This window comes from Dreissena polymorpha, chromosome 3, assembly GCF_020536995.1.
Source record: "Dreissena polymorpha isolate Duluth1 chromosome 3, UMN_Dpol_1.0, whole genome shotgun sequence".
Taxonomy (NCBI): domain Eukaryota; kingdom Metazoa; phylum Mollusca; class Bivalvia; order Myida; family Dreissenidae; genus Dreissena; species Dreissena polymorpha.
Window position 1 is genome coordinate 33648647 of NC_068357.1, and position 17659 is coordinate 33666305.

Consider the following 17659-nt stretch of genomic DNA (forward strand, 5'->3'; position numbering starts at 1 on the left):
TTAGCATTTTCTTCGATTTTTTCAAAGAATACTATCAGAATAGCAAACAGTTTGGATCCTGATTAGACGCCACGTTCTGTGGTGTCTCAACTTGATCTAAACGGTTTGCAAAGGCCTTCAAAATTCGGTTCCAGCACTGAAAGAGTAAACCTTATGTAGGACTTTCCAAAGAGGAAAACCAGTTGAGTGTTTGTTTTAAAAGTACAAATGGCATTCCATTTCAATAGAAACTCCTCCATTTTGTGTTGAGTGCATCATTGAAGATGAATCTGCAAAATCAAAAATGCATTAAGATCCTCATAATATTTATTCTGCACACACACAAAATGTGCCATCCTTGTAGAATTATCACACTATGCATGAACTCTGTAAATAAACACTGCTTTATTAACCCTTTGAGCGCTGGAACCGGATTTTGAAGGCCTTTGCAAACAGTTTGGATCCTGATGAGACGCCACAGAACATGGCGTCTCATCAGGATCCAAACTGTTTGCTATTCTGATAGTATTCTTGGAAAAAAAATCAAAGAAAATGCTAATTTTAGAAATTTAGCAGACAACATTTTAGCAGACGACAAATTTCCCAGCAATAATTTGCAAACGGTTAAGTCTAAGTTGCTCAAAAGAAGCTGCAACATACGATAAAAAACACAAGTTTTTTTTTTCATTTCGGACTTTCTTCATGTAATAAAATCTTAACTTTTGCATTTTCTTGTAATTTATGTTGAAAGCAATAATGAGCTGGGGTTTTATTCAGTTCCTCTACACCATTCATACTTATGAAAGAATACAAAAGTCTATTCCTTCACATTCACCAGGTGGATGAACCGAATTCATAAACCAGAAAAAATATTCAAAGATAATTCGATCTACTATTTCAATGTAATAAGTGCTGTAATGTAAAAAAATGATGGGTGTCTTATTTTCACACTGTTTGAAATAAACCCTTGATGCATATGTTTCTTTGCGAAGTGTTTGGGATTTGTAATTTTTTAATTAGCAAAAATTATCATTAGTTTTAGTGTTATATAGGAGTGACCCAAAACAATCTACCCGTATTAATCAAAGCAATAAATTCGTTGTCACATGCTTGTACATCAAAGGCCATCTTTGCTATCCCCCTTGCCTACTTCATCTGCCAATAAAACATTTATTTATACTGCTCATTGCTATCCCCCTTGCCTACTTCATCTGCCAATAAAACATTTATTTATACTGCTCATTGCTATCCCCCTTGCCTACTTCATCTGCCAATAAAACATTTATTTATACTGCTCATTGCTATCCCCCTTGCCTACTTCATCTGCCAATAAAACATTTATTTATACTGCTCAAAACTGTTCAATATCAATACTGGGCAATCAGTCTTAAAAGTTCATCAATGTAAGACAAAATGTATTATACTATTTCTTCAAGCTTACACGTAAAATTTCAGGTCAAACCGGGTAATTGCATAATGTACAATATGTTATGGATAAAATACATTCCTTCCCTTGCAAGACTTTTACCTGAATTGCAGTTTGGAAAATGAATCCTGTAGATTTTGTAATGATTGCAAATGTTTTGAGCAAACCTATACCATCAACAAAATTAACCCATATATGCCTAGTGGACTCTCCCATCCTTCTAAATTGGATCAATTTATTTCCAAAATTAGGGGTGTCAAGTATATTTATTTCTATATTTAGAATATTTCATGACGAAATTCATTTAAGCAAACAGCGCAGACCCAGATGAGACGCCGCATTATGCGGCGTCTCATCTGGGTCTACGCTGTTTGCAATGTCCTTTTTTCAGGACGCTAGGCATAAATGGATTAAAAACCTCTACATAATTCAATAAAATAAATCTCAATGCCACCATACAGCATTGAGGGCCACAATAACATGTGGTAAAGAAGCCAAATGGCCAGTTAAAAATACTGAGGTGCCAAAGTAATAATGATTATAATCTCTGAAAAAAAAATGTTTGTTACCAAGGTAACCATGCCCTATGCCCATGCAGTGTTGCACCACAGCAATCATAGCATGCAATGTCAGCAACAATTTCCAATTCAAACAATGTCTAAAGTCCCATCACCAAAGTCAAATGAATGTGACAGGGGGCATAAACCTTATTCAAAAAGTTAAAAAATGAGTACATAAGTATGTACCGATGAGTTAAAAACGCTATCATGCACTATTTTGTTATCGTTGAAAGAACATTACAGCTTGCATTTTAACATTGTGTGAAATCAACGTAAACTGTAGAATTTTTACGTAAAACTATTTTACTGAATTTCAGTCTAGACTCAAAGTTAATTTCATAACTTATGATTTGTTTACTTAGGTTATGAAATTCAAAAGGATAGCATTAAATTCCCACATAATATTTTAAAAAGATAAACTGGGGTTTCTGATTGCATGGATTAACTGATAATCTACTCACCCTTAATTTGTTCAACTGGTCAAATCATTTATCATAAATAATTAAATATTTTACTCGTAGTGATTTCCATTCAGCAAACAAATTTGATTTAAGCAAACAGCGCAGACCCAGATGAGACGCCGCATTATGCGGCGTCTCATCTGGGTCTACGCTGTTTGCAATGTCCTTTTTTCAGGACGCTAGGCATAAATGGTCTTTTAGCTGTAGGTTATGAATTAGGTTATAAGTTTATTCAGTATCAAGCCTTAATAATAAAAGATTTTTTTCTGTCAAATTCCCATGCAGGACTGTATTAACCCGTTACCACTTTATAGATACGTATTTAAATCTTTAACACTTAAATACATATTTTGAAGCATTTGTAGTCCCTTAGAAAGTTACATTGAATTAAAGGCCTTTCTTACTAGATCCAAGTTTTAAAGGCTTCATTTCCAACCCTTAGATACTAATGATCAGCAAACAGCATAAAACCTGAACAGACTGCAAGTTACTCGCAGGCTGTTCTGGTTTAATGCTGTTTGCACATAGCCATTTTTATTTAGCTTCTAAGTGGGAAAGGGTTAAATCACACAATGCAAATACTTTACCTTACTGTTACAATACGACACAAATAACCTTCCAATCTTAAGAACACATAAAATACAAAATCTGTTAAAATGGGAATATAATGGTGTTTACGGAGATGGAGTTTATGTTTCTTGATTACATAGGACAAGTTACTAGAAACTTAAAAATAGACAAGAAAATAAACACTGATGGCAGAAACCAGAACATATATACAAAATTGCTAATATCAAAAATAAAAATTTTCAAATGAAAATACAGCCAAACTAAAATATCTTGATACAATAAGATTACAGATAAGTATCATCTACAGAGAAATCTGCAGGCAAATTTGAAAAATAAACATAAATATACTAAACATTGATACCTCTGAGTCCTTGTGCAAACAAAAATGACATAAGATAAGTCCACGGAATACAGGGATAACATTTCTGTCTACAAGACAAGCCTGACGTGCATGGGAAATGGAACAATAAATATTTAATACTTTGAAAATTTGATACCTATTGACAGCTTTATTTCAAAAGGCCATAATAAAATATTAAGGCATGTGACTGAATATCAGTGCTTCCTGAAATAATACATTAAGAATACATTTTGACATCATGTAGTACAAATGTACAGTACCATCTCTTTCTTATAATACAAATGTTAAGTGGCTTTTAATATTCAAACTGCATTCTTTGCCAATTTAATGCAACATATAATATATTTTTTATAACATCATGTGTCATTAAAGTATATGAACATTATAAATAATTATAAACATTTCTGTAGCACGAAAAAAGTTGTATTCAACATCTAAATTAACCACACTCTTTTAAGTACAAAACACAGAAAATGCACAAAAGAGAGTAAGTTTAATTAGTGTTCACTCTGCAATTTCAAATCTGTTTTGTGTTAAATAAGATACAAAATAATAAGTGTTCACTAAAATCTGAGAAATAAGGGACACCACTCTGACCTCAGTGCATAATTAGTGTACCATAGTTACCTTCCCTGGACTACTACATACTTTGCTTTTTACGCCGCGCTTTCGCGGAAGCTGTGTCTCGTTCAGGAGAAGAAAGGCGCATGGGCGGAGGGGATGGAAATCTGGCCATTTCCTGTTAACAAAATAAGAGTTATGATAAACCCATTTTGGTACATATATTATTAGTTCAAACATATAAGACATGGAGACAAGAATTGTTATATGCTTTAAAATATAATCTATATATTATTTATAAAAGTATTAGTTGATAAATTCAGCGACATATTAAGCTGTACATGAACTTTTATTTTAACAGCATGAAAGAAGGCTTTTTCATTCTTTATTTCAGGTCAGTCGAAATTCTGCTTTACTTTCTACACCAGTGTTCTAAACAACTTAAATTCTTATCTTCCATTTGAGGCTCTTCTATTTTTCTTTTTATTAGTGTAAGCCTTCTTTTTTATTCCCTAAGTGTTTTCTTAATAGTTTTCTAGCACATATAGAAAAAAAACAATATTAAAAAAAAGTTAATTAATCAAATGGTATCTTCTTTGCAATGAATGACAGAGATCAATGAGCCATTATAAGTGAAAAGAAATAAATCAATGACTGTCAATATTGCAACAACAGAGGTTAAACAAGGCGAATTCAAGGCAGTATTGACACCATCAATTAAAGATCAATATTTCATTTACAACATCCTGAATAGTTAAAAAAAATAATCAGGCCGTTTTTTAGATTATTTTTCTGTGACTGGAAACTGTCATAATCATATCATGCACATTTTCAAAATGTGTAATCTCAAATATTAAAGGTTGTCAAAACAATTGCATTATATAAACAAGAAATGTGTTTGTTAGAAACACAATGCCCCTTTCTGCGCTGCTTTGAAGCCATATATTTGACCTTTGACCTTGAAGGATGACCTTGACATTTCTCCGCTCAAAATGTGCAGCTCCATGAGATACACATGCATGCCAAATATCAAATTGCTTTCTGAAGCGACATAGAAGTGATGAGCATTCGAAACCTAAACACAAAGTGTGACGGAAGGACAGACGGACGGTTCGATCAGTATATGCCCTCCCTTGGGAGCATAAAAATAGCTTTACGAATTTACATCTAATACAGCTTTCAAAATCTTGATATGTTTTTTAGTTTCACTGTCCATCAGCATTAAGCCCAGTTTTCCCAAAACAAGGCTAACATAATACAATATTTTTCACTTACAGAATGTATAACAGTATTGTATGCTTTCACATTTAATATTAATATGTTCTGCACTCTGTGAAAAAGGGGTTTAATGCATGTGCGTAAAATGTCGTCCCAGATAAGCCTGTGCAGTCTGCAGATGTGAACATGTGAACAGCTGTGAAATGACTGAAATGACTGAAATACTGTTAAAAACAGCAGAAAACTAAAATTAATATAAAAACAAATCAACTTGTTGACTGCAAAAGGATCCCTCAGCACAGGCTATCAATACCAATAGCTCATCTGAGCACTTCAATTGCCAAAGCAAACTAAAAACACAGACTGTACACATTTGTCCGCATCACATTTAGTATATTTTCAACAAATAACTTTCGTTGACATGAACATTTGTTATTGTTTATTTTGGAGAAAAAAAGGAATTATGGTGGGTCATTTTTAGATGTGTTTGTGTTTAATTCCTGGATCGGTTAATCTAAGAAATCCAACAAAATTAATGTCCCTACTATAATAATGATTTAAGACATTCTCACCTCATCATCGTTAGTTTTCATCTGATCAGCCTCTTTCTCTATTCGTGCTTGCTCATTCTCGCGCCTCCTTCTCTCCTCTTCCTCCCTCCTCCTCCTTTCCTCCTCCTCTCTTCGCCTCCGTTCTTCCTCCTCGCATCGTTGTCTGTCCCAATCCGTACCGTTCTCGTTTTCCGGAGACCTATTCAGCACTTCCTCGTCATCCTCTTGATTCCCGGATGGAGCTGCAAGCCGCTCATTGCCGTTCCTTTCATCTTTCCGTCTATGCATAGCATGAAGAACATTATTTGATTATTAATAGTCATAGACAAAATGTGCCTCGTTCTGAGAATTATTGTCTTCATGCTTGTGCGTAAAGTGTCTCCTAGATTACCTTCCTTCCTTAACTGAATTTTCGATTAGAAGATACTTCTGATATGTTATGATAGCAAAAAGTGTCATCACTGCAAACTGCACAGGCTAATCTGGGATAACACTATATGCATATGCATTAAGTCAAATTTTACCAGAACGCAGTCAAAATTAACTAAAGCTTTTGTTAAACATGACTTATACCTTTAGCATCACTTTGTTGGCCATGCTTGAGGTTACATTACTAAAGAAATCAACAATATCAACCTTGGACTTGTGAACTCCTTTAGCACGATTACACACTTGGATTGTTTCCATTATTTGCATTTGTGCTAACAAGTTAATAATGGTGCTCTATAGCAGGCCAACTGATAAAGCAACCAACAGATATACCCCTCTCTAAAAATGTGTCAGTGGCCGTGTAAAAAAATCCATTGAAAGCCAATTAAGGGCCCATCAGCCTTCTAAAAGGAACAAACACTGATAGGCCCATTTGGAATTTAACAGACATCAGCATTTCATACTAAAAACAAGAGCTGTGTTTGTGAAACACAATGCCCCCTACTGCGCTTTGAAGCAGCACAGCAGATATTTTAGAAACAAGGTTATATTTTGAATGTAAAGGTCACAGGGACCTTGACCTTTGACCTTGTGACCTCAAACCATGTTTGATTGTAGATCTCAATGACATGCATGCACATGTGAAGTTTAAAGAACATAGACCCATGAGTTTTCATTTTATGAGCAGTTTAAGGTTCAAGTTTTGGGACAGACACACACATACAATGACAGACAGACAGAGAGGCCAAAAACAATATACCTCCTGATCATTCGATCTGGGGGCATAATTATTGTTTTATATATCATACAGTCACACTGTACAAATGAACAACAATATTTATATTTATTATGCTACTGCATTGATATATGCCTGATATAACACTGCTTGTTATAATATATATATATATATATATATATATTTTTTTTTTAAATCACGTCGAAGGGAGTTGTTACAGTCAATGTTTGGAGGTTGGTCATGTAACTCAAGTTCCATGATAATGTAATTGGTAAAATAAAATCTAATTAAAACAAAAGATGTGTTTGTCAGAAACACAATGCCCCCTACTGCGCGGGCTTTGAAGCCATATATGTGACCGTTGACCTTGAAGGATGACCTTGACCATTCACCACTCAAAATGTGCAGCTCCATGAGATACACATGCATGCCAAATATCAAGTTGCTATCTTCAATATTGCAAAAGTTATTGACAATGTTAAAGTTTTCGGAAGGACACACAGACTGACGGACAGTTCAACTGCTATATGCCACCCTACCGGGGGCATAACAAATCACAGTTTGATACCAAGATCTAAATTAATATAATTTAGACACAAAAGGCAACAAAAAAGCAAACAAACTTATTTTTTACGAATATTAAGCGCAAATGCTCATGACGTAATTATCAACAAGTCAAACCTCAAACATCATATATTCATTTAATAACAAGAAACCGTCTGAGACGGGCGATTCTCCCAAAAGATTTTTTTGTCACAATATTGCACTATATATTCAGATAAAAGGAAACGTCTAATGAGGGGCATAACTTTGGACAAAATAATAAGATGGATGGTTTAGCAACTTAAAAATTTAAAAGGGCCATAACTCTCTAAATAAATCATCTAACCAGAACCCACAAATATCATGCGCATCTCCTCAAGGTAGTTAAGCTTCCCATAAAGCTTCATTGAATTCCAGTCAGTTGTTAGGGAGAAATAGCCCCGACAATAATTGCACTATATGTACAGTTTATAGAAAATGTCAAAGGGCAATAACTCTGTGAAAAATCATCCGACCATAACCGACTGATAATATGCATATCTCCTCTTGGTAGTGAAGCTTCCCATTAGGTCTCATTGAAATCCGGTCATTAATTGCTGAGAAATAGCCCGGACAAAAATTTTGCACAGACGGACGGACACACGCACGGACAGACGAAGCGGCGACTATATGCTCCCCCCAAAAAAATTTGGGGAGCATAAAAATGCAGCTTTGCAGCGATTATATTTCATGAAATCTTTCAAAATGGGGACGTAGAGGTATTATAAACAGACAAACAGGTTAATGCCGTTTTGTAATATATCAGGCTCGGCATTAATAAAGTGTTATAAGTGTAATGGATCAAATCAAGTTATAAAAGAGTACAAAAAATAGCAAGGACAAAACAGAAGAAGAATTTGTCTAGCCTCATTCTGGGACCTGAGTCCTGCTTAATACATGCGCGTAAAGTGTCTTCCCATTTTAGCCTGTGAAGACTGCACAGGCTATTCTGGTACCACACTGCACAGGCTATTCTGGTACCACACTGCACAGGCTATTCTGGTACCACACTTTACACACAAGAATAAGCCCAGAAAGCTGCTCATATTTAACAATTCAAGCAAGCATTTAATATTCTTACAGCAATTAATGTTTGGTGACTTAATTTGTTTGAACAAAAAAGTCAAACTAAGCTGACTTATTTTTTGTCGCCTTAAGATAAACCGTATACCTTGGATTGTGATTTGTTTATGTTTTGTTTTTGGAGCCATATTTAAGCACATAATGTTAAAACAGTGAAATTAAATTGTAAGGCACTTGTAAACTGTTATTCGTTGCAACTTGCAATTACAACTGGTCAGTAATCAAACAGGTAAAAGTAACTTAAGCATTGCAAACATTATACATACGTATTAATCATCAAATACTGTATGCTATACAAATGTTATAATTCTTTAAAATTATTCATAATATATCATTATAAAATATTGACACATAAATAATGTGTTTATTTTCATGATTTAATATATTGTTTTCATTGCAATATTTAGAGCTTTCATCTCATTCCCTACTGCATAGACCCATAACAATCAACAAAACAACAAAATATTATTATTATTGAGTAAGCATAATTAGTAGTAATGCAGAAATGAAACAAAATTATTGTCTAAATCATTTCTCTAGCTTTGAACTACTGCAATTTTGTTTAAGGAATGTACAAGCATTTAACTCTTTAAGTGCTGGAACCGAATTTTGAAGGACTTTGCAAACAGTTTGGATCCAGATGAGACGCCACAGAACGTGGCGTTTCATCAGGATCCAAACTGTTTGATATTCTGATAGTATTCTTTGAAAAAAATCGAAGAAAATGCTAATTTTAGAAATTCTGCAGAAGACATTTTAGCAGATGACAAATTTTCCAGCATGCAAAGGGTTAAAAAGATAACTGATTGTTTTAGGTATTTATATACATTAAAAAAAAAACTCAAGTTTTTGATGTTTATAAGTGTTTTATTTAACTGTGTTTACCTCTTTAACCCTTTCCCCAATGAGAAGCAAAGTGAAAATGGCTTTTGCAACCAGCATGAAACCAGAACAGCCTGCAAGTAACTCACAGTCTGTACAGGTTTTATGCTGTTTGCTGCTCATCAGTTAAACTAAGGATTCGAAATGAAGCCTTTAAAACTTGAATTTGGGAAGACAGGTATTTAATTAAATGTTACTTTCTCAGGGACTACAAATGCGTCAAAATATGTATCTACGGGGTAAAGAGTTAAGAAAGCAAATTAAAGAGCCAATCGAAAATTGGATTCGATACAAATGCACGGTCACACATTAATTGGACATTTATAATGTGACATAAACCAATTTCACATATGAGGGAATTTAAGTTGAAACATTATTTCACAATTGTGATTCAAAGCAAGAATAAAATTGATATTTCTAAATTAACACTCGAAACACACAGTCCCCAAATTGAATCAATCTACCCATTTACATAAGCTATTGAAATTAATGCATGTGGGATAAATCAGAATGTTTTCTGACAAAAGGTCATGAAAATATCCGCAAATTTATAAACAGGGATTGATAACAAAATGCACTTTTCTACTTATCTACGTAAATGTGAGATATATCATCATCTTGAAATAGACACTTTTAAAAAGTAAACACTCCAGAAAAATTTAACATGATAAAATATCATTCTGATAAACATTATTTTCTGCTTATGAAGTGTATTCTCTTTAATCCTTTACTACATAGATATGTATTTTGATGCATTTGTAGTCCCTTAGAAAGTTATATTTAATTAAAAACCTTTCTTACTAGATTCAAGTTTTAAAGGCTTCATTTCCAACCCTTAAGTAATGAAGAACAGCAAACAGCATAAAACCTGAACAGACTGCTAGTTACTCGCAGGCTGTTCAGGTTTTATGCTGTTTGCACATAGCCTTTGTCACTTTGCTTCTAAGTGGGAAAGGGTCATCTAGCAAGAAATCGCGAGTTTAATCCTTGGCTCCTATGGTCACATTCTAACAGGAGGAATCAAAATCAAATGTCATAATTTACTTAATAACACTAAAGCTTACAACATTGATATAAAGCTTAAACTTAAATTAATCATGAATGTATGTCTTTCAAAAAGATACACAAATGTTGCGTGTTTTTGTTGTTGTTTTTTTTTGTTTTTAATTTACCATGAATGTATATCTTTCAAAAAGAAAAACAAGAGCTGTCACCATAGGATGACTTATGCCCCCTATAAACGCTTGATAGAAGTTATGAGCTTTTTTCGAAACCTAAACGCAGATTTCCAAACCTAAACGCGTACCCCAAGTTCAAGGTCAAGGTCACAGGGGTCAAAATTTGTGTGCTTATGGAAAGGCCTTGTCCATATACACATGCATGCCAAATATGAAATTGCTATGTGAAGCTACATAGAAGTTATGAGCATTTTTTCGAAACCTAAACGCAAAGTGTGACGGACAGACGGACGACGGACGAACAGTCCGATCACTATATGCCCTCCATAAAAATGTTGTTTACAGATATAATTTTATGTATTTATTTATTATTAAAACCTATTGACACCATGAGGATTTTCTATAAAAAAAATAATGCACAAATAAAACATATGAGCCTCTGTTAAAAGGGAGTTTAAAGCATGTGCTTAACCCTTTCAGTGCTGGAACCGAATTTTGAAGGCCTTTGCAAACAGTTTGGATCCAGATGAGACGCCAAAGAACATGGCGTCTCATCAGGATCCAAACTGTTTGCTATTCTGATAGTATTCTTTGGAAAAAAATCGAAGAAAATGCTAATTTTAGAAATTCAGCAGACTACATTTTAGCAGACGACAAATTTCCCAGCTTGCAAAGGTTTAAAGTGTGCACAGGCTAATCAGGGATGACACTTTCCGCCTAAACTTGATTTTTGCTTAAAAGAGACTTCTTTAAACAAAACATATCATAAAAGCGGAAAGTGGGACAACACTTTACGCACATGCCTTTTGCACAAAGCACTGCCCACATAGAAATACGGACAGACTATAGAAGTACAAAAGTTCTGCAGGTCACATGATCAACCCATGATCAAAGTGTTCAAGCAGAACAAAATTTGAGATGGCTGGAAAGGATTAAGAAAATGTGAAATTAAATCATTAATTAAACCATAAATTTTGTCACCTGTAGCTGAGAAAATAACCTTCAGAAAATATTGAAAAGAAGTCTCAACGACTTGCACATTGCCAGATGCAAGTTTAATGACAAGAATAGCTTTTTAATGGATGGATGGAATTCATGATTGAATATTACTGCTGTTGGCGGTTGTGATGATGACATTGTAGTTAAATATCCATTATATTCTATTGTAAGGGAAAAGCACACCTGCCATTGACAATTCTAAGCCTAGAATTCAGAGGGTTATAAATACCCCCACATACCACTTTCACACCATTGTAAATGTGTGCGGTTTGATTGCTTTGAAAAGTATTATTTTAACCCATTTATGCCTAGCGTCTAGAAAAAAGGCCTTGGCAAACATCTGGGTCTGCGCTGTTTGCTTAAAGGAATTTCTGTAAGAAATATTCTAAATATAGAAATAACTATACTAGACATCACTAATTTTGGAAATAAATTGATCCAATTTAGAAGGATGGGAGAGTCCACTAGGAATAAATGGGTTAAAGTGGCGAAATGAGTCTCTTCAATTTGAGGAAAACTCTTCAATTTGAGGAAAACATTTTAAATGTACTTGAAATGCAACCTTAAGAGCTATTCACACATATTTGACCTCTCGTCCTGATATTTGACTTTGACCGATTAGCAGAGTAAACAACAATACTATTTTGACTGAAGTCATGAGGAAAAGAAAATTTAAATACAATTAAAGTTGTGCCTCAGGTCAAAGAAAAAATGAGTGGGAAAAACATATAAATAGGCTGTGCTCTGTGAAAAAGGGGTTTGATAAATTTGTGTAAAGTGTCTTCCCAAATTAGCCTGTGCAGTTTGCACAGGCTAATCAGGGACGACACTTTCCACCTAAATTGGATTTTGCTAAGAAAAGACTTTCTGTAAACAAACAATACCATAAAAGCAGAAAGTGTTGTCCCTGATTAGCCTGTGCAGACTGCACAGGCTAATCTGGGACAACACTTTAAGCAAATGCTTTTAACCCCCTTTTCACAGAGCATGGCTCAAATATTGATTCTTTGACGACTGCAACCTTGACCTACTTGTACAAGCATGGGTCTTGTATGTCAGGCTATGACTGTACTGTCCAATAGGATAATAATAATAAAAAATCTTTCAATATCTTTGAAAGTCAGACTTTGGAAGTGCTGGTGTTTTTTGTCTTTGACTTAAAAGTATGACTTTGATTTTTTTATAGAAGCCAGCCAGTTCTTGTATGCAACACTTGTCTTATAATATTTTAGGGAAACACATCTGCCACCTTATTATGAAATCCCTCAAATAGTAATTGGAAGTAATAAATGTAGAAAACTTATGATGGGACAGATTTAATATTAACCTCAAGACAAAATATGACATTGATTTTTCAGTAAGCCACCAGTTCTATGGTAACTGCAGGTTAAAGCATTTGGTTTCATAACCATGCAACGTATTGGCATCACGTTCTGCCGTTTTATTTTTTTCAGGTTTGACAAAAAACTGTGGATGTATTGGATTTAAAATGTCTGAGTTGGTAAAGATATACAAGATTTTATTGTGTAAAAAATATAATTCTATAAACACGTCTACAAACTAGTTGAATCACAACACGTCTACAAGAAATAATGGGGGAAAAAATTCTAAATATTAAAATATTTAAAAAAAAATGGTCTGGTTAAAAGTACATTTTTGACAAAAAATTAAAAAACAATTGCTAGGCAGAATAAGGCAAATGAAAACATCAACAAGAGATTTATTATGGCCCAAAATTGCTCACCTTACATTATAGTGACTGTTGGAAGTAAGTCAAATATTGAACTGTATATTATTGTTACTTTTTTTAAGCTCGTTGCTGAAGATTCACTTGTATTTCATAACTAAGCATTTACAAAGCTTCTGTTCTGTATTTATCTGAATGTTGTTTTTTTAATTCAAGTTAAAATGGCCTCAATTTCAGATTAATCACCTTTCATCAAATATTTTAGGAAATGGTCCTTGATGATGTAGGCTAAAATGTAGACCACCATTAGCAGAATTAATAGGAGTTTAATTTCAAAATATGAGATAATATAAAACAAGAGATGTGTTTGTCAGAAACACAATGCCCCCTATTGCGCCGCTTTGAAGCCATATATTTGACGTTTGACTTTGCATGATGACCTTGACCTTTCACCACTCAAAATGTGCAGCTCCATGAGATACACATGCATTCCAAATATCAATTTGCTATCTTCAATATTGAAAAGTTATGAACAAGGTTAAAGTTTTTGGACAGAATGACAGACAGACAGGACAAAAACAATATAGCCACAATAATTCAATACACGGGGGGGGGGAGGTGGGGGGTGGATGAAAATTAACAGTTAAACTTTTACAAAACATAATCGTAAGATGCTATTTGTATCAGCTGAGTAAGAATGTAACGTAGGTCCTTACATTTTGTGTTTGTTTGGTTTTAGTTGCTCACATCACAAAAAACACAAAGACTAACCAAATACCCCCAAAATGCCAGGTGAACTTTACGAATATTACAATGCCTGGTGAACTTTACTATATTACAAAAATTGCTTTGACAGATGAGAAAAAAGATTACAGTAGAGCAATATTAGAATATCACATGATGGTCACTTCTACAAAAAAAACTAAACTCCCAGGTAAATGAAAGTTCTCATACTTAATTTAAGTCAGAATAAAATCACAATTTGTCTGTTCATTTTTTTTAAATCATGCGTGACATAAAGACTTACCACAATATACTAATTATAAGCCTTGCAATGAGAAAATGGGGATTATTAAATTGAGCTAATCAGGAACACCACTTAATGCACATGCATTAAACCCATTTTTCCCAAATCAAGGCTAATTTTTTTAGCGAATTAATATTTTTATAAATTCTGCAAAATTGGTAAGTCCTTTTATTAGGCTTTAAACCAAAAAATTAGCTTTCAAAGAAAATAACTTAAACTAAGTATGAGAACTTTAACATTTGTGATCCCTTCAGACAAAGTAAAAAAAAGGTTACAATACAGCAACTTACCGATCAAGGGGCTCGTTTTCCCTGTACGTTTCTGGCGAAAATCCTGCAATGCCGGAATCTTCTTCATTTTTATGATGGTTACCATGGTTATCACTGCGGCCAGGTTTACCTCCCCTGGCTTTATCACTGTCACCATGAGGGGGAGTGGCGCTAAGAGGTGGGAGGTACTCGTCTTGGCCCCTATCCGGGCCTGAGCCCTGTTGGCGTCGCGGAGAGCTGGCCATATGGTGCAGGGAGGGATCTAAATGGGGGTCAGAATTAACAGGCGGTGGGTGACTTACTCTAAGGTCTCTAGGGGGCCTGTTAATGTTTATGGTACCGGTATTGGTACTGGCATTAGTATTGCTAGAGTTTGTAGGTTCTTCAGGGTATTGCTTAGGTCTTTCCTGAGGGTCGTGGTATGATGGTTTTTCTGTATGATTTTGGTATGAGGTTTTTCCTGGGTTGTTTTGGTAAGAGGTTTGGGACACTCGCGGATTATGGTTATGGGTAGTTGCTGGATTATTCTGGTAAGCATCATTTATTTCATGTGGATCGGGATAAAATTGGGAATGTGGTTGATCAAGATCAGTTTGTATGTTTTCAATTGGAGGTTTTGTCTGATAAGCCTTATAAATGTGTTGCTGTGGAGAGTTTTGAGGCCCAGGCACATTTGCAGGCTGGTTAGTGGTCTTAAATACATTCTGTTTCATAGGTGAACGCATTTCAGGCATGTCAGCCTCATCATCATGATGATAACTACCATCTTGTCTATGATTGTGATAGTCTTCTGTATGATAGTCTTCTATACGAGGAGTAGGGGAAGTTTTTGTCAAAAGTGGGGTTGGGGCCTGCTGTGGGTAGGGCGTGTGGGAGATTTGTGGGAGGGTGGGATAGTATGAATGTAGACCAGCACCATTTGGCAAGTGGCTATGTTTGGCATTCGCGACAACGTCTTCACCTGGATAAATAACATGGAACAAACAAGCTTTTAGGAGGAGTTTGATTTACAGACGTAACGAATGGTTATAAAAAATCTCTGCTACCACATTTTGATTATTATCGTCAATGGCGCTTTTTTGTGATTTTTTTTATCTAATTGCATTTTCGTTAATGGCATACATTTTTTTTAAACGTTTTTGCCAGCAAATTCAAAACTGTAAAAGCAAGCTTTCTTTCACTTACAAACATGCTTTTAAAATTATCTAGTAGAATCAACTTTCTGTCATGCTCTTCAATGCATTTTGCCCTACTGTTAAGATTCTTTGATCACATGCAAAATTAGAAACTGTCTCTGCGTGAGGGCTTAGATAGCCGCATGCATTATTAATGCACAAACTTTGTTATGGGGTTAGAACATTCCATGAGGGTAACAAGTGGGCATGCATTATTTACACACAAACTTTGCCTCAAGGGTAAAAAAACATTCCATCAAAGAAACAACTGGGCTTTCATAGGTGTTGGAAGCAAGTAATTAAAGCTCCAAGACAAAATCTCCAAACAGTAGAAGTCAAGCTTATTTACAGTATTTGTTTGCTGATGCATAGTTATGTGTTAAAAGGTCCTGTCCAATTATTTTCAGTAAAACAAGAGGGCCTGAAAGGCCCAAAGTCGCTCACCTGAGATAACAAGATATTATTGGGACAAATCTTCTGACCAAGTTTCATGAAGATTGGAAAATAAATGTGGCCTCTAGAGTGTTAAAAAGGTTTTACTATAGCCATATAAGGAAAAATGCCCGCCCCCTGGCAGCCATGTTTTTCAACCAACCGGCATCATTTTTTAACTCGTCCAAGATATTTCGGGATGAATCTTCTGACCAAGTTTCATGAAGATCGGACAGTAAATGTGGCCTCTAGAGTGTTAACAAGATTTTACTATAGCCATATAAGGAAAAATGCCCCAATCTTTGGAAGCCATGTTTTTTAAGCAAACATAATTATTTTCAAACTAATCCAAGATATCATTGAGACCAATCTTCTGACCAAATTTCATGAAGATTGGACAATAAATGTGGCCTCTAGAGTGTTAACAAGGTTTTACTAAAGCCATATATAGCCTAATATAAGGAAAAATGCCACGCCCCTGGTGGCCATGTTTTTAAAGCAACCAAAACTATTTTCGAACTCATCCAAGATATCATTGGGGCAAATCTTCTGACCAAGTTTCATGATGATCGGAAAATAAATGTGACGCCTAGAGTGTTAACAAGGTTTTACTATAGCCATATATTGCCATATAAAGAAAAATGCCCCACCCCTCTGCAGCCATGTTTTTCAAGCAAACGTAACCATTTTCTAACTCATCCAAGATATCAATAAGACAAATCTTCTGACCATATTTCATGAACATTGAACAATAAATGTGGCCTCTGAGAGTGTTAACAAGGTTTTACTATAGCCATATAAGGAAAAATGCCCCGCCCCCTGGCGGCCATGTTTTTCAACCAAAGGGCATCATTTTTTAACTCATCCAAGATATTATTGAGATAAATCTTCTGACCAAGTTTCATGAAGATTGGACAATAAATGTGGCCCTTAGAGTGTTAACAAGATTTTACTATAGCCATATATAGCCACATAAGGAAAAATGCCCCGCCCCTTGGCAGCCATGTTTTTCAAGCAAAGGTTACCATTTTCAAACTTATCCAAGATATCATTGGGACAAATCTTCTGACCAAATGTCATGAAGTTCGGAAAATAAATGTGGCCTCTATAGTGTTAACAAGGTTTTACTTTAGCCATATAAGGAAAAATGCCCCGCCCCCTGGCGGCCATGTTTTCAACCAACCGGCATCAATTTCGAACTCTTCCAATATATTATTGGGATGAATCTTATGACCAAGATTCATGAAGATTGGACAATAAATGTGGCCTCTAGAGTGTTAACAAGATTTTACTATAGCCCTATAAAGCCATATAAGGAAAAAAAAACCGCCCCCTGGCGGCCATGTTTTTTCACAGCTTTGGACCATTTTTTAACTCGTTCGAGATATCAATAAAACCAATGTTTTGACCAAGTTTCATGAAGATTGGGCAAAAATTGTGAATTCTAGAGTGTTCACAAGGTTTCTCTATAACCATATAAGGAATACTGCCCC

At 34.9% G+C, this 17659-nt stretch overlaps 1 protein-coding gene across 5 annotated transcripts in view; it reads right to left on the minus strand.

Moving 5' to 3' along the window:
* LOC127873620 (apical junction molecule-like) overlaps positions 1 to 17659 on the minus strand; it is a 176048-nt gene that overhangs the window by 19932 nt on the left and 138457 nt on the right. For 4 of the 5 annotated variants that reach the window (XM_052417497.1, XM_052417501.1, XM_052417496.1 and 1 more), the window contains exons 6-9: positions 14581 to 15520; positions 8784 to 8807; positions 5709 to 5967; positions 4006 to 4096 (exon numbers count right to left, since the gene is read on the minus strand). In XM_052417497.1, coding sequence (XP_052273457.1) covers positions 4006 to 4096; positions 5709 to 5967; positions 8784 to 8807; positions 14581 to 15520 — 1314 coding nt within the window. The remainder of the gene's footprint in view (positions 1 to 4005; positions 4097 to 5708; positions 5968 to 8783; positions 8808 to 14580; positions 15521 to 17659) is intronic. The other variant, XM_052417499.1, reaches the window with a different exon arrangement.